General features: G+C 34.6%; 1 protein-coding gene across 1 annotated transcript in view; it reads right to left on the reverse strand.

The window, feature by feature from the left end:
• N4BP1 (NEDD4 binding protein 1) overlaps window positions 1-26066 on the reverse strand; it is a 51464-nt gene that overhangs the window by 7051 nt on the left and 18347 nt on the right. The window contains 3 exon segments of the mRNA XM_074293328.1: window positions 143-239; window positions 3920-4050; window positions 15586-17318. Coding sequence (XP_074149429.1) covers window positions 143-239; window positions 3920-4050; window positions 15586-17318 — 1961 coding nt within the window.

Raw genomic sequence — 26066 nt, forward strand, 5'->3', positions numbered from 1 at the left:
CTTGAATCTAACCCTCTGAAGGGTGAGCTCAGAAAAAAATAAAAATGCTCCTCTACTAACTGTGGAACTGTGCTAGTTGCTTCTCGAGGTAGATTCCTCATTATCCCCTTCCAACAAGATAAAAGGAAACTGATTTTCATACCTGTCATCATGAGAAGCAATTCTTGCTCCAAAGACCATCCGAGCTGGCGTTAAAGATAATATTCCAAGGTCCTGGAGCTGGGTCAAGAAATGCTGCTCTGTTCATGGGATAAATTAAAGAGTCATTTAGCAAAAAGACTATCTTAGATGCACACAAATAAGAAATAGAATGATTTGTTTACTCGCACAGGGAAGGCCCAGGTTTCCTCCCTAAACTTAATGACAGAGGAAAACAATTCCTAAGAAAAAACTTATAGTTTTAGCCTGTTTTAATTTTTTGAGTAATATAAAGTAGTCAATTCAAATGATTTTTAAAATTAACAGAGAATATAAAACATTTTTTTTAAAAGTATAAAAAACTTTAGGTTCACATTATAATTAGTTAATATACAATCAGAAGTGAGAAAAAAAAAGAGACAGCAAGATAAGAGAATTAAAGAACAAAGAGAAAGTCATAGAAAGAAGTTAAGAGTAAGTTAGGCACATAATTAAAAGGGACTGTTTCCCAGATCCCAAACTATTTTTGAAGTTATACAATTGTACTTGTTTGTTGACCTTAATGGTAATGGGGATAGGAAACAAGCCTGAGACATATGGGCCAATGTGACAGATAATGGAGAATAGGGTAGGAGCTAGAAGAGAAAGCTTCTAATCAGAATTCTCTTGCTAATGAGATTTTAGGAAAATTACTTCTCTTTGAGCCTCTGTTTCCTGATCTATAAAACGAAGAGTTTGACTACATTGTTTTTAAAGCTCCATCTAGTTCTTAGAATCTGTGGTTGAAATTTAGAAAACCTGCCTTTCAAAATCAATTAATAAACATTTAATAAGTATCTATCATATGTCAGATATTTGCATACAAAAAGAATAGGGGATATATATATATATAAAAAACCTCAAGAAACTTACAGGCTAATTTGCAAACAAATATTTATACAAAGCAAGCCATATGTAGGATAAATAGGAAATAAATGAAAGAAGGAAAGGACTACCATTAAAATGGGTTGAAAAGGCTGTAGAAAAGAGGGGTTTCAATGGAGATTTAAAGGAAGTCAGGAAGATGGAAGTTTTTCAGGAATGGGGACATAAAACCAAGAAAATGCCAAGAGCTGAGTGATGGTGTGATTTGTTTAGGGAACAGTTATTAGGTGAATGTCACTGAATCATGAAGCATGAATTGGAAAGTAACATATAAGAAGAATGGAAAGTTAGAAAGGGGCTAGATTAACAAGGGCTCTGAATGCCAAACAGAGGACATCTTGCAATTGTTCTGGGAGGCAAGAGGAAACCACTGGACTTTGCTTTGAGGATGACAGAAACTTCCATTTTAAGAAAATCACTTTGGTGGTTGATTGGAGGCTAGAATGGAGTAGAGAAAGACTTAAGGCAGAAAGAGCAACAGCAGATCACTGTAACAGATGAAGCAATGAGAGCTTGTACCAATGGCATGAAGGTCACAGGAGGGAAAAGGGTTTATTCAAGAGATACGCAAAAGTAAAACCAGAAAGCTTTACAGATTAGGTGATAAGGGGTCAAGGACAACTCCTACACTGTGGTCCTGAGGGATTAGGAGGAGGGTCCCACTCTCTACAGTAAAGGCACTGGGGGAGGGAGGAAACACTGCAGCGGAGGGAATGTGAAGGGAAAGGAAGAAGCAGCTCTGCTTGGCATTGTTGAGTTTAAGATGTCTACTGACATTCTGGCCGAGTTATGTGAAAGATAGTTGAGAGATGGGAGAACAGAGGTCAGTGGGGAGGACAGGCAAGTTTCAGAGTCCTCTGCATAAGATAGTGACTAAATCCTCAGAAGATGATGAGATCACCAAGAGAAGTAGTATGAGCAGAAAGGAAGAGGGACCAGGACAAAACTCTTGTGGCCCACCTGCAGTCAGAGGGTGAGAGCTGAATAAGGAAGCAGTGGAGAGGTCAGACGGGATGAGGAGCCCACAAGAGCAGAGACATAAAAACCTTTCAGAGAGATAAGAGTGTCAAGAAGGACTGGTTAACATCACCAGAGGCTGAACAGAGCTCAAGGAAAATGAGAACTGAAAAAAGGCCTCTGAACTTGACAACTATGAGGTATAGCATTGGTAATTTTTAAAAGAGCACTCTTGGTGTAATGGTAAAATAAGAAACTGTACTGCCAGGGGTTAAGAAGAGAATGAGAGGAGAAAAACTGGTGGCACCCACTGTCAATGGCTTTTTAGCCACAAAGGACAAGAGATGTGAGAGATGACAGTTGGCTTCTTCAGAATGGGGGAAGTCATGGAGGCAGTAGGGAATAAACCAGCAGATTGAAAATATATGCGTGTATGGGTGATAACAGAGGGCAATATCTATTGGAGGTGGCAGGATTGAATGAGCTCCCTTTAATGGGTCGAGGAGTTTAGCCTTGGTAAGGTATAAGGCCATTTTAGAATGTGATGCAGGCTTCCATGAAGAAGGACATAGTGGTAAAAGATCTATGAGTAATACGAGTTGGAGAGGAGAGAAGAGTGAGCTCATCACAAAAGGCCAAAATTTTTTTCTAGTGAAATAAGAGGCAAGGTTGTCAGCACAGAGGGTGAGGAAAAGAGAAAGCCATGGAAGATCTGAGGAGGGAAAATATTTTAAAAGAGCTGCTGGGGGCAGCTAGGTGGCACAGTAGATAGAGCACCAGCCCTGAAGTCAGGAAGACCTGAGTTCAAACTTGCCCTCAGATATGTAACACTTCCTAGCTGTGTGACTCTGGGTAAGTCACTTAACCCCAAATGCCTCAGCAAAAAATAATAATAATAATAATGATAATAAATTTAAAAAATAAAATAAAAGAGCTGCTGAAGAAAATGGGATAGTGAAACTGATAAGGGGAGGTATAGAAGGATTACCTAGTAGCAGTTGAAACTGTAAATTTGTAGTGGACCCAGTCAAAACAGCTTCCATTAAGCAGCAAGGAATGGAGGTAATGTTACAGTATGGAAGAAGGGGTGATTTTGTAAAGGAAAGCAAAGAGAGGTGAAAAAAACAGTTATTATGATTGTATAAGAGAATTTCAGAATTCTTGAACTTGGGAGTGGTACATTTGTAAGCAGTGACAAATTCAGCTTTGTGTATGGCTGAGGTGTGGTGGAAGAGTGGTAACAGGTGATGTTGAAGTTTCCAAATATGAGAGGGTCAGAGGTTCCCCACTGTTGTACACAAAACCAGTTTGTACTAATGAACAAGTTTCACTTTCTGTTCAATTTTTGATTTCCTCTACTATGTTTATATATGGTCAAGAAGCAGTTTGAGTTACATCAAAGGTATTATTTATGAAGTCTTTTCGCCCATCTTCTCATGTGGCCTCCTTAAATTTATTCCTGCAATGATGACTTAATTTCAAAAATTTTTGTGTGGCTTTTTGTGAGCTGTAATGCCTTAATAAGTGAATAAAGTATTTTATGGTAAATCCCCAAAACTTGATGATCACTTTAAAAGTCAACTACTCACAAAGGCATCTCATTCAGAGAATGTAAGACCACTACTGAAAATTTTCCCTAGCCAAGAAAAAAAATCAACAACTTTCCCTATAAAACATATACCCGAATTCTTAGAGGTACACAGGAGCTTTAAAAAGAGTACATGAGTGCTCAGGAAGAGAGAGAGAAGGAAGGAGTTATTAGGGAGGGAGGGATGAAGGAAGAAAAGCTATTGAAGAAATATACCTGTTGGCATAGGACTTTAGTCCAAACAGTAAACACTAATTTTAGAAACCAATTCTTTTCAGTTCAAAGTCTAAAAGAATCCACTGGTTGACTCACCTGTGATGTTAGGATCACGTCTTGTTCTCCACTGAGGAACAAATACTGTGATGTTTCTGTTGCCAAGTTTCCAAAAATATTCAACGGCTATTGCAATTCCTCGACAGGAAAAGAACTTGTTCAGACCATGACTATAAAGAAACAAGTTAAATTTGTCTCAGTCAAGTACTTTAAAAATTGCTTAGAATTATGACATAAAACTTGACTTTGTAAAATTAAACATCTGAACACAAAATTCATAAAAATAACAATTAAGCCTAAATCTTGATCTGTGGTCCATTATGTCAGTATTTTGCTGAAATAATTAGAAAGAAAACTGCTATTATGATGCAAAAAATTAAGAACGACCAATTTATTTTTCAAGTCTTCAGTATTGCAACTTCCCTATCTATTGAAGTAGAGTAACATCAGTCAAGATTAGTTGCAACATATTCATTCATGGAATTCCAACAGGCTGGGGTTCTTTGATTTTTCTAGTTCTTATATTATTTTGAAGATGTTAAAGAGACATTTCTCCCTTCTTCCCCATACTACCAAAAAGGGAGGGAAAAAGGTTACAACAAATCATTCTCTTCTGGTACTTCAGTTCAACTTGTACATAGCCAACTTGGATATAAAGCATGAACGGAACCCTTCTTGCTTCCTGCCCCAACATACAACTTCATTCTAATTACTTTCAATCAGTGGTTTAAAGTCTATGAGCATGAAGTACCAATCTATTGATGAGAACTAATCTATGAGTATAAACTTTTATCATCAAAAAAGTCACAGACCTTTCCACGATGGTAGTTGCATTCATAATACATGTTAAAAAAAAAAAAAAAAAAAAGACAAGAGGGGAGAAAAACAGAAAAAAAGTTGAGAAAGAATTAGGCACATACACTCCCATCATAACTCTGTGGTTACCCTCCAAGTCCATGGCCTCCTAGCTGGGAATCATTGCTTAGCTTAAATGAATAGTTTATTAGTGACTACTCAGAAATTACTTCGTGCTTGTTTGCAAAGGCATATTTTTATTATGCTTTATGCTTATTCAGTTTAAGTGTTTTAGTCTGAAACTACTTATTTCTCAGTCCTAGCCTGTTATTGCTATTAGTCTTCCTGGAAGTGCAGGACATGGTCTTAATTTCTTTTTTATACTTTATACTTGCTGAATATTTTATAATGTATTTGCTAAAATGCAAATAAAATAAAAAGACACTATGCTTTGCTATGTTTAAAGAACACCTTTGATATTCCCACTTCTATATCTTTAGCTGTCTCTTTGAAATCTATTTCCAACACTGATTTCTCTCTTAGGCTACAAGATTAATGTTTCTAGGTATTTCTGTCTGAGTGTTCAACTAGGTTTCGACTTCAATGATATATTTAAAACTGAATCTATCATTTTTCACTCTAAAACAATTCCCATGTACATCTATATCTATTAATAGTAGTACTACCTTCCTAATCACCCCAGCTCAAAATCTTGGTCTTTTTTTGACTCCTCCTTTATCCTCTTCTATTTACCTTGTTAGATTCTTCCATAACAATAGCTGCATTCATAATGCATATTTAATTAAAAAGAAAAAAACATTTAAAAAATGATAGCAGCTAAGGAACACTGAAAGAAAAGAGAAGAGAAAAACAGAGAAAAGGAATGAGTTAGAATCACATATATCACTGTCACACTTCTTTGGTTACGTCTAAAACCCATTGCAAAGAAGCTGTTAATTCCACTTCCAGAATACCTTTTTTTATGTATATTCTCCTTTTCATTCCCACTTTTCAATATTCTAGTCCATTTCATTATTACTTTTCACATGTGTAAAAGCATCCTAATTTCATTTTCCTGCTTCTACCTTATTTCCTTGTTGATTCATACCGTACAAATTGCCTAATTAATCTTCCTAAAGCTCATCATGTTGCTTCCTTTATCAGGAATTTTCAATGGTCTGCTACTGCTTAATGAGTAAGTCTAAACTCTAATGTTGGACTATAGGCCCAGAATTTAGCCCCCCCCCCTTCTGAACTTTTCTTGTATTATTCCCCTTCAAACCTTTTATATTCCAATTATAATTTACTCTTCATGGTCAAACCCTGTCTGTCCCTCTTCTTCCCACTCTCCGTACTCCTTTGTTTCTGTGTCTTTGCTGATATAATTCTTGAAATCTGTCCATTTTCTGAATGATGAAATACACCGATTTAACAAATATTTTAAAAACTTCTACTATGTGCAAAGCAGTGTGAAAGAAAGGCAGCATGGCATAATGGAGTCAGTCTTAAAGTTGGGAAGATCTAGGTACTAGCCCCACCTCTCACAATACTATCCATATGACTTTTAATAAGTTATTTAATGTCTCATTAAAACAGGCAATCTCTAAGACTAAAAGTTGTTGATAAAGTACAGATCTACTTTTGTAGGGAAGGAAGTACTCTCACCCAGCAGTTCCCTGTTCCAATGAAATCATAGATCTTGTCTTCAGCTTTAATCTGACATGAAAATTCCTGCATGGAGATGTAGGGTTAGTGAGAGAGTCCCTGCCCTGAAGTCAGTTCTTCCATGGGAGTCAAAAGAAAGAATGCTAACATCCTGGCTTTGCCACTTTCCAAGTTATCATGGAAATATCAATAAACCTCTTCGGACGGGTTTTCTTATGTGTAAAATGACAAGCTTGAAGACTTCATTGTAAGGTTCCTTCCAGCTTTAAATCTACGATTCTAAACCTTCCAAGAACATGCAAGTGAGAAATGATCTATCCTCTGAACTTTCACAAACGTTGTTCATATTGTTGTGCTACTTAGAAACTATTTTGTACTATGATTGTGTACATGTTTGTTTTGTTTTTTTTTCTTTTACTGGATTTTAAACACCTTGAAAGCAAGAGACTATATTATATACTTCTATGTTCCCATTAACACTGAACAACAGCTGAGGACTGAGAAAATATGGCATACTTTACTTGAATGGTTTAGAATAGAATCTCAGAATTCTGTTCGCTAGGCCAATCAGTGCCCTCACCATTACAATTAATTATTTAAAAACAAAGAAACAAAAAGGCACAAACTGCATAGTATAACATATATAATGCTACATCCTGATTTCAGATTCAGTGGCAATCTACGTAACAAATATCAACTGCAGCAAACTCAGAATTAAACTGCCTTCAATTGCAAGGTAAATCCTAGATACAGCAGTGTGTTACTATTTCCTTTTAAAAGTAGAAGGGAGAAAATTATGTTCTGTCCTCCAAAGAGAATGTTTCAAGGACCATGACGAAACTGGAAGTCTTCTAAATTGTTTCTTGGCTTGCTTGACAGAGAAAAAAGATCCAATTCCCTTTATTTTCCTTCTTATATACTTCTGTTTGGTGCTGGCAGCAGAAAACAAGAAAAAGGGAGTGTGTCAAGTGTAATTCCATTTTTCTGGGTTACCATTCAACATTCAGGAACATTATGGTTGGGAATACTGCCACAGAAAATAGATCACTCTCCTATAGAGGGGTAGAGGAAGAGGTCAGTTTGAGGCATGAAGAATTACTAAAATGTTATTGGCAGTATTACTAGGAACACTTTTGAAATCTGAACAACCACCACAGAAGCCATTGTCTTCAAGATAAAACCTAGAGTTTAAAATGATTCTGAGCACATAATATCTTTAATACAAAGGACTGGAAAGCGCCCTCAGAGATAATTTTGTTCATCATGCACTTGGGTAAATTATCCAGGTTGCTCAGTAATAAGTTTGTTCTTGTAGTAAAAGCATGATTCTTCAGTTGCTGTCTAAACTTCAATACTTCAGGAACAAAGTATCTTTTAATATCATTAACTCTTACTCTTTGCCTCAGTAGACAATGCCATACCTTTCTAAATTTAGTTAGACTAGTGAGAGTGCTGAATTAAGATCTAGTTTGGAGTTGGGTTTATTTCTGATTCTACTACTTATTAACTGTGGGATTTGGGACAACTTATATTCTTCTCTGGGTACGAATTTCATTATTTGCAAAGTGAAAGAACTAGACAAAATTATTTATAAATCTATGAACTTCAGGCAACAAATGTCTGCCCCAGAATCCATACCTGAAGCCTTTCTATGGTATTTTATCTGTTCTCTTGGCATAGCCTTCAAAAACCTTGGACATTTTCTCAGTGTTGGTGACTGTTAAGTCTTACTACATTTTATTTAATATAAAACAAAGTCTTATCTGTTTTGTAATTCACACAAGAACAGAATAAAACTACAAAATGCTTGGGAGTAATTATTAGAAATAAGTATGATGACAGCAATGGAAAATAACACCTCATAACTTAAGAATGAGGGTGGAGACAGAAAATTAAAAAAGAAAACAGTAATTATCCTGAGTCATCAAAAATAGGCTAAATTACATTTAGGAGCCTGTTTTAAAAGGCTAGAAAAGGCCAAACAATATAAAAATATTTTCAAATCATTAAAAAAAATTTTTTTTTAACTTTATTTTTGGCACTTAATGGAATCAACTTCAATTAACTGGAAGAGCTACTTATGTATAATGTCTCATTCAGCAAGAATACCAGACTAGTACTATACTGAAGCATTGTCTCATTCTGATTGGGTATCTATCAATGTATATTTGTCAACTCCCTGGATGTTTAGCATTTAAAAAGTCATACACATCAAATAGCTTTTATTTAACATTCCTGGTAAAAGAGTGAAAAAAAAATGTGTTTAATTAAATTAATAGTTCTGGAATGGAATTTCCCACAAATATTTTGAATATATGCCTAAGAAATATATGTTTGACTGTTAAATACAAGATTTGCTTAAGTTTACAGGAGGAGATAGGGTGCTTATTAGTAAACTTATGGGACTGCTTACATTTCAAATTCCCATGATTAAAGTTTGATGAAATAAGTAAGGTTTTCAGAATATTATTTATTAAGAAAAATATTCTCATGTAGCCAATCAATTGACAAATCCTGAATATTTTACCTTCCTAGGGATTTTGAATATATTTCCTATCATCCTTATTTGAGATCTTTATGATTTGTCTGCCTTATTGCAAGTCTCATGAGGGAATTGAATCTCAAGAGAGGTGATCTACTACTTAATACAACTGTATAATCCTGTTTCATAGATCCTCTTCAATCAACTCATTTTTTGTTGCCAGATCAATCTTTGGAATGGATAACTCTGGTCATGTACTGGGTAAATTTTCAATAGTTCCTCATAGTTTAAATAAAATCCCAAATCTTTAGCTGGACATTCAAGGACCCCAAAAGGCCAACTTCAAGATTCAACAAGAGACTAACTTATTTAAATGCTATACAAAAAGAGTCACTTTTAATACATATATCTGATGAGTGATCATCTAACCTTTTCCTTGAAGACATCTTGTGAAGGGGAACCTAGTTCTTTTCCAGGGTGGCCCATTTCGCTTTTTGGTTAACTCTCCTGGCAATATATTTTTCCTTATACCACACATAAATCTGGCATTGAAACTTCCACACATTGCTCCTTGTTCTATTCTCTGGGACTAAGCAGAACAAATAAAAATCTTTCTTCTACATATTTCAAGTGCTTGAATACAACTATCATGTTTTCAATTTCTTCTTCTCCAGGTGAAACATCTCTAGTTCCAGCTACAAATATTCAGAAAACATGAACTCAAGATCTTTCAGCACCATAATTGTCCTCCTTTACTCTGTATCAATATTCTTCCTAAAATATAGTCCCTTGAGGGGCAGCTAAATGGCACAGTGGATGTAACACTGGTCCTGAAGGTAGGAGGCCCTGAGTTCAAATCCAGTTTCAGATACTTAACAATTAATCACTAGCTGTATGACTGGGCATTTAATCCCAAATGCCTAGCCAAAATTAAAAAAAATATATATTATAACAAAAATAAAATACAGACCCTTGACCCAAATCCAGTGTTCCAGATGAAAGCTAACAGGGACAAAGAACAGCAGATCTATACTTCCCTTGTTCTGGACATTGTGCTTCTCTATGCAGACTCAAACTGTAGTTTTTGAGCTTTTGAGCTGCCATATTACACTACTTATTCGTTGTAAGCTTCAGCTGACTAAAAACCTCCCTTGTTTTTTTAGACTGTTGAGCTACGCCTCCTTCATATAGTAAATATAAAACTTTATATTCTTTCCTATCAAATTTTGTCTTATTAGATGCAATCCTACACTAATGTGTCAAGATCTTTCTGAATTTTGTTTTCTATACAACAGCTACTGGGTAAACAATCTCTTCTAGATGTGTCATCTGAAATAAAAAAAAATAATAATCACACTAGATTGAAATGTATATACTGTTTTATAGCTTGCAAAGTGACTTAAATACATTATCTTGTCTGGTCATCTCAAAACCTATGGGAAGAAGGTACTATAGATATTATTTCCATTTTGCAGATGAGGAAATAGTCATAAAATGGTGAAGTACTGTATGCATAGTAATATGACATGTACACATCTAAAAGGCTAGGTTCAAACCCAGGTCTTCTATACTTCAAATTCAGAATTTATTTTTCATATTGTTCCACAAAGCCTATTTCCCAGTATGAATCCTATTGTTCTTGTCAAACCATATTACTTCTGTTATATGGATGTATCCTCTGTGTTTTCCTGCTCTAGTCTCTCTGTTCTTCAAGTTAGTCATTTTCCCTCTTACTGGAATGTGTTCCCATTTCTCCCTTTTATACAGTCATTTATCAAAATTCTCCCTATCAAAAGTCCAGGTCAAATAATGCCTTTTATAAAAGTTCCTTAAATGTAAGGAGTTAATAAGAGTTATAAATGGCAAAATGTATAGAATTCCAGGCATGGAATCAAAGGACTCATCTGTAAAAGTAACCATAACTGAAATGATAAATGGGGTTGAAAAAGCAAAATAAATGTTTTTCTTATTATAATTATTAAAAATCTAGAATTAATAAAAATGTTAATTTTAATTCCTCATTTATAGTTTTAGATGATCTCTGAGGTTCCCTCTAAGATTCTAGATGTTAACTTCTTAAAAAGACACAATCTTGTTATTATTTTGTTAGAGGCACCTATGTAGAACAGTTTCAGGAAAAAAAGATCATTCCCTTAATTTCCCGTTATCAAAAAAGGTATATTAAAAAGTTTCCTACTCTGAGTGGAATTTTTACTTTTCAACCTCCCTCCCATTTGTGTTTATTTTTACTTGAATATAACTTTGAGAACTTATTACAAAGAAATGATGGCAAATCAGAATTGGTCAGAATCATGACTTGCACTTGCATCATCATTTTGTATTTTGAGTTGGGTAATGTTATGCAACCATTTTGTGAACCATTCTGGGATTCCCCCTCCTCCAAACAGAACTACCAAAAAGAAAGTCAAATGATAAGAAATGGTAGTATTTGAAGATGAAGATAAGCATGGCTTTCCTTCCTGTCTTTTGACTTAGAATTAAATGTAACAAGCAAAAAGGACATAGTTTCAAAGTAAATACTAACAGGCTTCACAATAAAACTTATGTTTCTTTTAGACTAGGTTCTCTGTAAACAATGACATGCTAATCTGTTTTTGCTGGTTAAACAGCTTTAAAGTTTCAAAGAAAGAGGAGATACGTGTACAATATTCTAGGAAAGACTGAAGGTGGTTATACAACTGCCCTCATTTTCACTAACACTTGAGGGGATGAGCGTTAATGTTTGTGTAGATAGATATAGAAGGCATACTTTCTGAGGCAATTTTTTTATCCTGTCTAACCCTGACAATTTCCCGGAAAAGATTAGATTATTGGTTCTAGAAGCAAGAGGGAGAAAAACCAGCACTCTACCTGGCTGTTGCCAGCTAAGTGGTCGGAAACAGATGTCATCTAGGCCACGCCAAGAGTGCTATCAGTTAGAGAATTAAAAGAAAAAGATAACATGAGAAGACAGGAACTTGACCTACAAAGGAAAAGTAAAAAAAGGGAAAAAGTAGTTCAACTTCCAAGGCCTTATCCATGCTTTTCATTGTTTCATTACCAAATAGAATATTTCATTTGGATTATCAGATGTAACATGAATTAAGGTTTTAGTGGCATTTCAATCTTCAGGTCAGTCTAGAAAAAGAATGAGAGTACTAACAATTTAAGTTTCTTCTTAGCAACTGAAGTGGATCAGATAGATTTGTTGATATTCCATGTGTGTCATGGATGGGGGAATCTGAATTGAACCATTCAGAGGTCTAATTCTATTACCAAATCAAACTTAAGGGAGTGCCATGTGCTTAGAGCATTTGAACTGGTTTTGAGTCAGACCATATGGACACCAAGTAATTTGCCCAAAGATTTCCCATCAATCCAGTACACATATACTTACATAAAAATTGTATTTAAAACAACAGGATAAAATGGTGCTAGTTACCATCATGAAATGGAGGGAGAATGTCAGCTTGGTTATAAGATTGGTATTCTTCCTTTTTGATATTGCCTATGTTCAATCTAACAAAACTAGCCTATTCCAAGTCATGGTAGTGGCAGCACCAATCAATCAATCAATAAACAAATAAATAAAGAAAATGGAGGAAGAGAGATAGAGACCTAGGTCCCCATATGTATTTCTTAAGCTATCTTCAGAGTTTCTATTTTATCTTCCTGCTATTTCTGGAACAACTGCTCTGATCCACAGGCCAAGTGAATAAATTTTCCCAACTCAATCTCTATAGACTATTACCTGATCCATCAAATTTACTTGCAAGATATTACCTGTTGGCTTTTGCCAGTGACTAATTTTTAAAATTTTATTTTAGGAGCAAAATAGCTTCTTTCCTTCCATGAGAGATCATCCTGATCTAGTGAAAAATGATTCCATGTTTAAGATAAAAATATAAATTACAAAAAAGTATGGCTAAAGACAATTCAAACTCAGGGAAGTTCCGCTTCTTTTACCAAGAATTTCACTAGAAGTCATTTATGGAAATTGAGTTTTAACATTCATTTCCCTTACAAAAATAAATCAAAAAGCAAATCCAATAAGAAAACATTAAACTGTGAAGTACTCTTCATTTCACCAGAGCATTCTGAACTTCAAATTCACCAATTCCTTTATCTCCGATTACATGTGGACAATGAAATGTCCCATTCAAGAGAAGAGGCTAAAAGATAGCAAAACTAATAATAGAAACCTCTAAAAATCAAAACAATAATTGTCAAAGGAGAATTCACTAGATTATTAATAATTCAAAATGAATATAAAACTAATGATGACAAAATATCAGTCAACAAATAGTTCATAGATTTAAAATCTGTTACAAATGCTTCTTGGTACAATATGACCAAGATAAGCATGGTTATTTTTTAAAAAGTGAGGTAAGTCAATGTTGCCCCAAACAGCAAAACCCAAAACAAAAGATTCAGTCATTTATAAATAACTAAATTTCTATAAAATATAAAAGTTTAAATATTACATTAAGGGAAACAGATTTTTTTTTTTTAAGACGTGGTACACTTTAGATTAATATTGGCATCTTTCTAGGGCTTTAATTGACAACAAAAATTTAAAAATAAGAATGTTTAAGTACTACAAAATGTACAGGAAACTTTAAAAAGGAAGGAAGCAAGTAAAAGGATGAAGTGATCTAAAAATAGTTTACAAAAGAGAATGACAAACCTGGAAATAACACAGTCAGTTTTAAATATCAGATATGATGCCTTTGCTCAGGTCATTCTCATCCTAAAATTATGTATCAAAAAGAATCAGAAGTGCAAAATGATTACTACAAATCACCCCAATTAAAAAAATTTAATGAGAATTTATAAAAAATAATGCACCACATATTAAACTACATAATTAGCTCAAGTTTGGTTGTTAGACAAAATAGCTAAGTAGCTTCTTGTTCTCTCTTAAAGCTTCTTAACTGTTAGTAGTCACCCCACATGGGATCACATAACTCAATATAAGGGGTTGCAAAATTATGATTTATTATCACTACATATTTGATTTATATACCTATTTTACACATCCTATGTTTGTGGTCACATAAAAATTTATTGGGCCAAAAAGGGGTTATGAGTGGGAAAAGTTTAAGAAATTCTGTCTTAAAACAGCTTACTTTTCTGATAATGGTTGTGAAAAGCTCCTGTTTCTAAGTTACTGTATTTCTAAACTATGCCAATCCATTATCATGCAAATATGATGGAAGCATTTATATAAGTTTTTGACAAATGTACAGTAAAAGATATTCATCTGAATTGTATATTCAGGTGAGGGTTGGGAAGACTTTTCCTAAGAAAAGTCCTTTTTGCCTTCTTTTTTGTGTAACTTGTTGTTAGTCTACTGGCCAAAAATGAAAACTAGATTTTTTTTAGAAAGCTGAAGATTGTGTGGTATGGTTGTGGGAATGAGAGTGGATGGGAATGAAGAGAACTGGGTTCTCTGGCCCTTCTGACACAGGCTAGATAAAAAGCTCCTGGACACATAGTTTCCTTCTCAGTAAAATGAGGAGGTTAGACTAGATTTACTGAATGAGAGAATATCTGAGCTAGAAGAAACCTAAAATATTCTTTAGTCCAACCCCCTCATTTATTAAGAGGAAAAAACTAAAGTGCTGAGGGAAAGAGGTAAAAACAACCACTGCCACTATAGCAACTGGTCTATGGAAAGCACCTCCTAGGCAACAAATGAAATAAAATTTTGGTTCTTTACCTCAAATCTTCAAGAGCCCTAGTAAGTACACCACACCAAATTAAACATGAAAAGTATACAAAACACTTGGGAAGAAAACAGCAGAGGAAGAGATTACTTCCCTGGAAAATAGGAACTGATTAAAAATTTTCCATATCCTCAGGCAAAGACCAAGCTACTTTTTTCTGTGTCATTTAATATATAAGAAATGGCACAAGTTCATTCAATCAGCTAAAGCCCTTATATATCCAAAACTTAACATGAAATCTGTTTTCTCATCAGGTGATCACTTATGAAAACAAATATATTTCTTTTAAAAGTCACTGACCAGAAAATAAAAAACTGTCAACAATGACAAAGGAAAAACTTTATCTTTTCAATGATGGAAAATTCATATTTAAAGGCTGTCCTAATTAATTTTTAATTTTTTTAATTGTAAAGGAAATTACTAGAACTTACATCTGACAAACACAGAGGCCCACTCTATAAGAAGTTATTTCAATGCAATTAAAAAAAAAATCAGTAGACATCTTCTGGACTTCTAGATGTGTGGGTTGAAGAACATGAGTTGAATCATCGTTGATACCTATTTTAATAGTTCTTCCAAAATAGGCCAATTACAATTCTTTACAAATTTTACCAGTAAGAAAAATTCTGCTAAATAAAAGTCAGAAAGCGTGAACTAATGAAGTCAGATTGTATATAAATTGTATGTAAATGTATCACTGAAGCACATCAAGCCAGTATATTTTTGATATTCCAAAGCTTTACAACTCTATCTATCGGGGCAGCTAGGTGGCGCAGAGAATAGAGCACCAGCCCTGAACAGGATGACCTGAGTTCAAATGTGGCCTCAGACACTTAACACTTCCTGGCTGTGGGAAGTCATTTAACCTGGGCAAGTTACTTAACCCCAATTGCCTCAGCAAAAGAAACCAAACAAACAAAAAGAAATCAATCTAGTTATTTAAGTATTGTCCAAATAAGGCAAAGTATGTTATGTATATGAATTCAAACACTTTAAAATTTGTGGTACAGTTAATAAAAATTAACTATACTTACGCAATTGCAACATTGCTTCCATCTATAACAATGTGCCTTAAATCTGATCTCCCTGGTTCATTTTTTAATTCCAGCCTGTATGGTGTTTTTAGAGTATCCCGGAATCTTTGAACCCCAGTAACTGAGGAATCAATACAACGACTGGATGGTGCTGCCAACTTAATGCTAGAAATTGAAGGGAGAAGCTGGGGTGGAAAAAAAGGCATCGGAGGGAAGGGTGGGCAATTTGGCTTGATTTGGGAAGGGTTGCAACATCCTAGCTGGCTTTCACATATAAGATTAACATTATTCTTTGGAACTGTGATCCCAGTTTTTGGAAACAAAATATTTTCAGGAATAACTGGTATTCTTGGCTGGTGACTCGGAGCTCCTCTGGCAACAAAATCCAAGTCTGTAAGTATTCCCTTGTCATTTAAGAGTTTCTTTAAAGGGGAAACAGAAGATGAAGAGCCATCTATTTCTACATCTATGTGGGGAACATGGCTCTGAGTAGAATTCCAATTTTCTGCTCTCTGTTCTGTTGAAACTGAAATGGCAGTTTTCATTTTGCAGTTTGAGGTACCTGGTTTTTCTTCTATTCGGAGAGGTGACTGAGATTGTTCTATTATGCTTTGCTGCATGTGATCCTTTGTTTTCTTTGGAGAAAAATTCATTTTAAATTCATTTTGACTATTGCAAATACCCTTGCTTTTGGCTTCAGTGACTTCCAGGCACAAAATCGAAGTGTGCCTAGGGAAGACATCTTTTTCTTCCTGGAACTTTTTATTTTCCTTTTCAATTTCTTCTAAGAGTACTAAGGGTTCTGTAGATGGTCCCTGTTCTTTAATAACTTTTTCTACAGTTTCCTGGGAGTATCCCATAGTTTTAAAAAAGTTTACTAGGATGTTATATTCCATTTCCTCAGTAGTGTCTTTTACGTCAATGCCTAAATCTTCAGAGATTGTACAGGAATCAGAAAGCAGGTTAATCATTGTGCCTGCAGTCAATTTCTCAGGAGCAGATGGAGATTCACCCCCCTCAACATTTTCCAAGGAAAACTGCTTCTTCGTGTGTCTTTCTTCAGTATCAGAAGACCTTCTTTTGTGACATATCCTCTCTTTGGAAACAGATTCTTCAGGTGGACTTACACCATTTACAGGAACAAAAAGAACCTCTGTAGAACCAGAAAAAACTGTGTCCATCTGTTTTGTAAGCTCAGAAACAGGGGTCCCTGCTTGCTTTCTTTCATCCTCCTGAAAAACTTGCTCATCATTGGACAAGCTCAGCTCTTGGATGCCATTGTGTGTAAATTCTTTTTTCCGATCTGTAAGATCAATAATATCATTATCATCATAATCTAATTCATATGGATCTTCACCATGGGTAAGATTTAGGAGTTCTTTCTTCAATGAACTAGGTAAAATCAACAAGTCCATTGTATATTTATCTGCATGTGATTCAACAAATTGTTTAAATTGCCTTTTCACTTCTGATTCATTCTGAGTACTTGGTAGACTCTCATTGTTTTCAAAGAGCTTCACAAATTGTTGTATGTGACTTCTGGCCATAACAACAGCCTCAGCACCACCTCTGATATTAAGCACACCAATGTCCAGAATGGACATATCAGCACATGTATCCTGAATCAAGCTCTTAAGAAACAGATTCTGTGCCCCAACAAAAATACAGTGCATGTCCTTTGGATAACATTCTCTCTCTTCTAATTCAGGTTCACAGATTCCCTTGATGAATTCCTGTAATGATTAAAAAAAAAAAAAATTGCAATTTAAAATCCCTTTGTAGCATGCAGTAAAATGAAATGTAATCACAAATAACAAGTCAATTTGGAAAGAATTAAAAAACATTTTTATCCAAGGAATAGGAAAAATTACATTTTTAAATTAAAACTTTAAAATGTTTCTTGTTTTCATCCAAGATGGCTTTTTGAATAGAAGCAGACCACCCAGTTCTCAAACTCCTTTCAAAATCCACTGAAAATCTGAAATTAACATCAGATTGAATATGATTAAGAAATGGAATAACTTATATCCTTGGGCTGTACAATAAACCAGCCAGAAACCCACAGACAATAGGAAAGAAATAGGCAAACATAAACAGTCTACTAGCACTAACAGAGAGGCCAAAGAAGTATATAGCCTAAAGAACTCTGTGTGAGAGATGACAGTAGGAAAAAGTGCTCCCATGAGAAAAATCTCAGAAGGGTTGACAGTAGTGCTCAGTTTGGGTTAAGCCAAGTGTCTAGGGGCTGTCCAGTTCCCTCAATCTATTCTGACATGCCTTAGAGGGCCTTAAATATCTCAGCCCTCTGAATTTCAAAGAGCAGAATTTCTAACCCTGGGAAATCGAGGTCAGCAAAAGAAACCAGGTGACCCAAACCAAGCAGGACTGACCAACCCAACTAAAAAGTATAGCAGGAAGAGAGTCTGATCTTGGCACAAAGCCTCAGTTCAGGAAATAAAAAGGTAAAGTGAAGAATAAACCAAAGAAGTTGTCAACCAGTATGAAAAGATTACTGCATATTATTGCAGATCTAGATTCTTCCTGCTCCCTCCAAAAATAAGCAGTACTGTAAGCAGTGACTTTCCACAAGGACTACATGAAACTCTAGAAGACATAAAAGAAAAGAAGTGGAAAGAAAATGGATTAGAAGAGAATGTGGGAAAACTTAGCCAAATAATGGATTTCCTGAAAATAAAACTATACCAAAGAGAAATCAAATGATTTCATTAGATACCAAGAAAAGTTTGAACAAAATTTGAAGGAAAAAAAAAGAGAATGTAATATTTCTGAAATAAATAATCGAACCAAAAAACAGATTGAAAGATAATTTAAGAATCCTCTGACTTGCTGAAATACATTATATATTATATATACATAAAAGACTGAATACTATATTTTAAGTTGTAAACAATACTGCCAAGATCTATTATGACTAGAAGGCAATCAAAATTGGGGGGTGGGGGGGAAGACGGAAGAAACCAATTAAAAAAACAAAAACATTCACACAAAGAAAAAATACTGTAAGTATCCAGAGAAAGCAGTTAAAATACAATGGAACTTTAGTCAGAATAAATTAAGATCTGGCAGTTTCTTGGGCAGCTAAGTGGATTGAGTGCCAAAGTGTGGAGGTAAGAAAACTCACTTTCCTGAGTTCGAATCTGTTCTCAGACATTTACCAGCTGTATGATCCTGCACAAGTTTCTTAACCCTGCCTGCCTCAGTTTCCTCAACTATAAAATGAACTAGAGAAGGAAATGGCAAGCCATTCCAGATATCTTTGCCAAAAAAACAAAACAAAACAAAAAAAAACACCTCAAATGGGAAAGTAGCTTCTACTTGGCTAATATATATTTACAACCAAGAATAATTTATCCTACAAGTTAAAAAAAATACCTTTAGGATTTTTTCAAGCACTTAAAATGTAAGCAAAAGTGTCCAAAGATATCTAGAAAGATAAATTTATTTGAAGATTTGAAAGGAGCTATATATAATGATGCTATTACTAACAATTTATTGGGGGAGAAGAAACAAATATCCCTTTAAAACCTTAAAGACTTGAAAAGGTAATGAGGGAGGTAAATAAGAAAAATAGAGGATCTTAGAGTGGACTGCTTTTCTTTCAACAGTTGAAGAGGAGGAAGGAAAGGCAGGGTAAAAGGAGGAATACATTAGCATAGAATGGAGTAAGAAGGAGTTTGAACTTGCTATTTCTAATAATTGGGATGTGGGAGAAAAGAATTTTACAAACATGAAAGAAGTAGGGTTGAAGGGAGTAGGTATCAGAGAAAATTATAAAGGTGAGATAAAGACAAATAGACAAATAATGTAGAAATACAACAAACAACAAAGAAACAGGTGGGAATGGGTGGGCTTCATAAGTAAGGTAATATCTTGAAAGACAGCCTCAAGTAAAACGTTTCTTGAACCTAAAGGGGAAAGAAAAGGGAAAAAGGGAGGGTTTAGAAATTAGAAAATGGCTGAACACGCAATAATATAAATGGAATGGAATATTGCTGTAGTCTAAGAAATTATAAAGGAGAATTTCAGAGGGTTCTTAGAAAGTAAGCAGAACTAGAACAATTTACAGAAATTCGGCCAACTGGAAATGATACTGGACAACAGTGGGAGACTCTGGCTTTTTAAAGCTCATGTCTTTAGCAACTCTCATTTTGACAGAAGCAATGATTAAATGATTTTAAGTCTATATGTAAGAACAAATGACTCCTTTTATCTAGACAGGAAAAAAAAAAAACAATCTGGGAAGGGAAGACCCTTCAGAGTTACTGGCCAAAATAAAAACAATTGTTCTTTACATGACTTCACCGTCCCAAATAATGAACAACTGGGGCTGTCAGGAACCTATAATTGGCCAATTAATGAGAGTCAGAATAATGAGTTTAAGAAATGGTCCTTAAGAAAGAAAACTACATGAACTGATGCTAAGTGAAATAAGCAGAACCAAGAGTTGTCATACACGACAAGAAGACTATACTATGATCAATTTTATGGATGTGGCTCTCTTCAACAATGAGATGATTCAAACCAGATCCAATTGTTTAGTGATGAAGAGAACCATTTACACCCAGAGAAAGGACTGTGGGAACAGAGAGTAGAATACAACATAGCATTCTCACTCTCTACTATCATTTGCTTGCATTTTACTTTCTTTCTCAGTTTTTCTTTTTCTTCCTTCTTGATCTGATTTTTCTTATGTAACAAGATAACTATATAAATATGTATACATATATTAGATCTAACACGTATTTCAATGTATTTAACATGAATTGGATTATCTGACAGCTAGGGGAGGGGGAAGGAAGGGAAAATTTGGAACAAAAAGTTATGCAATGGTCAATGTTGGAAAAATTACCCATGCATATGCTTTGTAAAATAAAAAGCCTTAATAATAAAAAAAATTAAATAAAAACAAAAACAAAAAACAAAGAAAACTAGCTGATTAATCCCTAGACATCTTGGGAGATTTCAGTAATTACTTAAGATAATCTGTAGGTAAGGCTATGATATGATATGTGGACAGAGGGATTGGAACAAGAAGGAAGGAGACAGGAAAGAAGGGAAGAGAGGGGAAGGGAATAGAAGGAAGAAGGAAGGAGAAAATGAGGGAAAAAAGAAAAGAAGAAGAAAGTGAAGGGGGAAAAGAAGGAGAAGATTAGTTCTATTCACAGAGATTGCTGTTTGTCCTTTATTTAGAAGAGGATCACGACAGCAGGAAGGTGAGTGTCATGGATAAGCTCTTGAGTAACCAGGTAGAGATGACATAGAAAGACTGAGGTATTGATAAAGATTACTCTCTGAGGCCAGCAGGGAAAGGCAATAATGGCGATCAGTTCAGTCTTATAGTCTTACCTTCTGTGAAAGTAGTTCAGTCTTTGAAATACAAGCTATATTAAAACTTCTGATGTTAAATTTCCCCCATAAATCTGGCTATAGCCCATAGTATCTTTGCGGAATCCTTGCCATGGTATTCTGCTTTGTGGTGTCTTTCTAATTCCCCTCCCACCCCCATTCCTCATGGTATTTTTCCTCTCATATCCCCATCAGGCTTAGGTTTATTTTTTCCTTCTTATAGTTAACTTTTTTTAGGATGCTAAATTCCTCTATGGATTTAGTCTGCCAGTCAATGGAGTACTACCATTTCATGACCTATTCCTTTAATGTATTCTTCCAAACTCCTTTCCTTGGTAACCCTATTGCTCTCCCAAACATATTTCTAGTTTACCTTTCCTGATATCTATTGTATTTTTTCATCTTTAACCTTTTCTCATAAATAAATCTACCTTTTGCCAAAGAGAATGGCCATTGTGAATTTGTCACATGACGGAACCCTAAAATTTGCCAATTGTTCTACTACATCTCATTTGGTGCTTGACCATTAACCTCATCATTTGGTGCTGAACTTCAAACACATCATCATGACATGAAAGTGAACCGAATTTACATGGGGGAGGTTTTTCCAGAGCACTCAGGTCCAGTAACCAATAAGGATGACTGGAGATAGCCCTGACAGACTGAATAGGAAGATCTGGAAGGCAACCTGTTAAGACTATAAATATGTGGAGGGACTGTCATGTAGAAAGAAGATTGGATTAATTTTGTGCATACTGAGATAATAGTTAATCACATGAAGGAAACAATCTTCAGCTCAACACAGCCAAAAAAAATTATTGGTGGTATACAAAAATAAAATAAGCTATGTTTCAAAGAGTTTCTTGCCACTGGAAGTATACATGTGGAATAGAGGAAAATGGCTCACTTGTGGAAATTGCTAACTTTTACTACATATTTAAGGTAATTCTGTTGTAATGATAGTATTTTAGGAAATTACTAAATGAAGGAAAATAAAACCACTTAAGTGATAGTCATAAGAAAAACAGAGAAAACAAAAAGAACTATTAATGTCAATATCCCAAAAAGGTACAAACATTCCTGGGTTCCTGGATGCATCCATCAAATCAGCTTTGCAAAAAGGCCAAGTTTCTCAGTCTGGAAATGAAAATTTAGAAGAACCAATAGCAGGTGCAGGATTTGAACAGGAAGGGTGGGGTTTGCTAAGGATCCACTAAATCAGGCTTAGACTCAGATGTCTACTTAAAATAAAATACGAAAACCTACATTCAACTAAATATCACAAGTTCATTCCAGAGAGGAATGAGCAAAAATTAGGGCTCTAGGAAGTTAGAGTAAGCCCAAACTTGCAAGATGATGAAGCCAGATAAAAGCAATATATTGAAAGACTTGTCAAACTCAGGGAGAACATCTTTTTAGGCCAAATAAGGGTTTTTTCTCAGCAGAGGATTGGGGTAAAAAAAAAAAAAAAAAAAGAATTTCAAAGTGGCCGACCACCATAAAGCTCCCTAAGGTTTTGTTAGGATGGTCTGAAGTCCATAGATGAAAGGAGTAAGAAATTCAGAAAATCCATTCCAAAAGGAAAGAAGGAAAGAAACCCACAGCTAAGTCTAAGATAAAAATCAAGTTCTAGAACAGAGATTCTTAACTTTTTGTGTCATTGATCCGTTTTGATAGTCTCGAGAAACATATGGACCCCTTCTCAGAGTAATGATTTCCCCCCCCCCCTGAGGCTGGGGTTAAGTGACTTGCCCAGGGTCACACAGCTAGGAAGTGTTAAATGTCTGAGACCATATTTGAACTCGGGTCCTCCTGAATTCAGGGCTGGTGCTCTATCCACTGCACCACCTAGCTGCCCCAAACAGAATCCTTTAAATAAACTAATTCAGTCCTCCTATCCATACTCTGATATAGAAAGATAAAGTGACTATATTTATAAAAGTCAGTTACTAATAAATTTTCAAGATATTTTTGGCATTTCCCCCCACTTTCAGAAACATCTGCTCTGCAATTGAAATAGATCTGTTTATTCATCACTAGATCATTCTAAAGAAGAAATTTGTAAATGAATGACTTAAAGAATCATGACAATCATTAATCTTTTTTTTCTGAACAAGAATAGTTAATAGACCAATTGTACCTGAATCTTTCATTATAAGTGACTTGAGTTTTCTTGATTTAATAAACAAAGTAATGTAAATTTTACTAATATTCATAATGTCTCATTTATATAGATTTTCGACTGTAGCTTTTACAATGGCAAAACATTAATTCTGATTAGTGACTGAAAACAAATTACAAGTAGCAATACCAATAGCACAATATTTTAGGATATCTTGTGCCAAAAAACAGCCTACTTATCACATTAATGTGAAAACTGTAAAAGATTTTACCAATATTTTTACACTAGTTTAATTATATTTTAAGATACTCTTGTACCATAAAATAATAATAATTCTTAATTTTATTTGGATAAAATACAAGCTAAGAAAAATTATCTGAAAAGTTTATAGAATAGTAAAGGAAGGTGCAAGGATGTTTGTTAGAAAGGAAAGTATTTCTATATTAAGCTTAGAAACCACTGCATCAAGGGGGAGGAGACAAGGAATGATTAGAGAAGAGAAAAATTATTTTAAAGGAAGCCAAGGAAGTAGAAAAAATAGCTGGCATTTATTCAGCATGTTAGTATGTATAAAGCACTTTATAGCCACTTACTCATTTGAGGATCAATGAAGAGAAATCAGAGTCAAGTACTACAACAGTGAGGAGGACTAAGAAAGAAATTTTGCCTTTGAAAATCAGGAGGACATTTTTGACTTTGGAGAAGATGATTTGATTAAATTGACAGCAATAAAATCTAGATTTGACAAATAATTCTTAAAGACCAAGTGAGTATACATCCATATTACTGGAATATGTTGCTTATAATACCTGATTTCTGTATTTTCCTTTATTTTCCAATTAGTATCAGAGCTCTCTCTAATAAAAAAGATTTTTACATGGTTAATTTAATTGATATCAGGTTAAAAAAACCCACTAGCATAGAAAAATTCATAAAGATATAAATTCAATAATGGTAGACTAAGGCAAACTAGGTCAAACAGAAGTAGGATTTTATTAAGTTCTTAAAAAGAAGGAAATTTCAGAAAGTCAATTCATATTTTAGCTACTTAATACAAGTAGCTTGAGAAACTGAAGTGGACTTTTAGTCAGTACCACTCATAAACAATTTCACAAGAGTCCTAGTGAAATGATAAGCAAAGCCAAGAGAACAATTTATACGAAGATAGCAATAAATGTAAAGGAAAAATGAATGTGAAAGACTTAGGAACCCTGATGAAAGCAGTAATAAAACCTATGTTGAGGCATATTACCTACTACTTGACTGAAAAGCAATGAATACAAGATACAGAGAGGGATATATTTTGTAATTTGGCCACTTTGTGAATTCTTTTTGCTTGAAGATTTACTCGTTACAAAAAAATTTCTATTCTTTTTCTTGGTTTTTGATGGAAGAGACATCAGAGGAAGGAGCATTAGCAATGTTTTTGGTTCTTCTCATTCCAACCATTGCAACATTTTTATCAAAGGTACAGAAGATAATTCAGAAGAGAATACAAACAAGCAGGGAAACTGAAAAGTAATATGTAGAATTTATCATACACTTTAAAAAAAAACAAGTGGCATGGAGATTCACATTTTTATAAAGAATCCTTTTTTTTTTGAGTTCTGCTATGTCTATGAAAAAGGGCTTATTTTGGTGCTTATATTTAGAGTAAAACATTTAGAAGAAAATAATAATGGATGGAAGAATAAGAGACCATGATGAAGAAGAACAGTATGTTTGGAAAGAGTGAAGCAGAAGGAGAAAGACTGACAAGACTACAGTTGAATAAAGGAATTTCAGTCATGGGAGTAGAACACTTGTAATTGATAGAAAGATAATGAGTGTGAATGTCATCCTGATGTGTTGCTATTTTCAGGGGAAGGAATGGATCAGAGGTTGGGGGAAGATTAAGAAGCTAGATCTGGGTGTTTAAAGGAATAGAGATTAAGGAGGGAAGGAAGACAGTGAACTGGGTATAGAACTTAAGTGTTCTTAACCAAAAAAACAAAGATAATTTAAAAAGATAAAACAGGTAATTTTGATTACATGAGATTGAAAAGCTTCTGCCAACCAAAATCAATGTATCTAGAAGTAATCAAATGGGGGAAAATTAGATTTCTTAGATAAGAATTCGCTATCTAACTTATGTCAATAACTTACAGAAATATATTAGACCAATAGCCATCTCCTAATAGATAATGGCTTGTAATGTGCTGTTGTCTCCAGAGCCTGCTCTGGTCTAGAAGAGAGACTTCTTCATTAGCAGTTAGTAAGAACCAAACAATGGCCAAAGGAGATGAACAAACAATTCTTAAAAACCGTAAACTACTAACTATATGAAAGGAAGCTCCAAACTACTAATAAGAGAAATGCAAGTTTACCTCACACTAGCAAATGGTCAAAGATGGCAAAAGACAGGATGACAATACTGGCAGGGTTGCAGAAAAATGGGCACTTTAATGTAGCACTAGTGGAATGATGAATTAGTATAACTATTGGAAAGCATCTGTAAATTATGACAACAAAGTGGTGAAATTATTGATGTACTTTTAAGCTAAAGCTAGATATTCCCTAAGTAGGTCAATGATAAACTAGAAAGGCTAACCATAACTGTGATACCTACAGGCAGATAGATGGTACAATGTCTGGAGTACTAAGTCTGGAATCAAGGTGGATTGAGTTCAAATTTGGCCTCAGACACAAACTAGCTATATTACTTAAGGAAAGTTACTTAACTTCTATTAACTTGTTTCCTCAATTGTAAGGGACCATAATAGCACTTACCTTACAGAGCTATTGTGGGGATCAAATAAAAACAATACATGCAATGCACTTAGTATAATATAGTGCCTGGCACATAAATGCTTGCTCTTTTCCTCTCTTCCTTACCCAATGTAATGGAATGTTGCTGTGCTCTAAGAAGTGACAAATATGATGACTACAGAGAAGCATAGACTTACACGAATTAATGCAAAGAGAGGTAAACTGAGCCAAGGAAAAAAATGTC

The sequence above is a fragment of the Sminthopsis crassicaudata genome, chromosome 2, assembly GCF_048593235.1.
Source record: "Sminthopsis crassicaudata isolate SCR6 chromosome 2, ASM4859323v1, whole genome shotgun sequence".
Taxonomy (NCBI): Eukaryota; Metazoa; Chordata; class Mammalia; order Dasyuromorphia; family Dasyuridae; genus Sminthopsis; species Sminthopsis crassicaudata.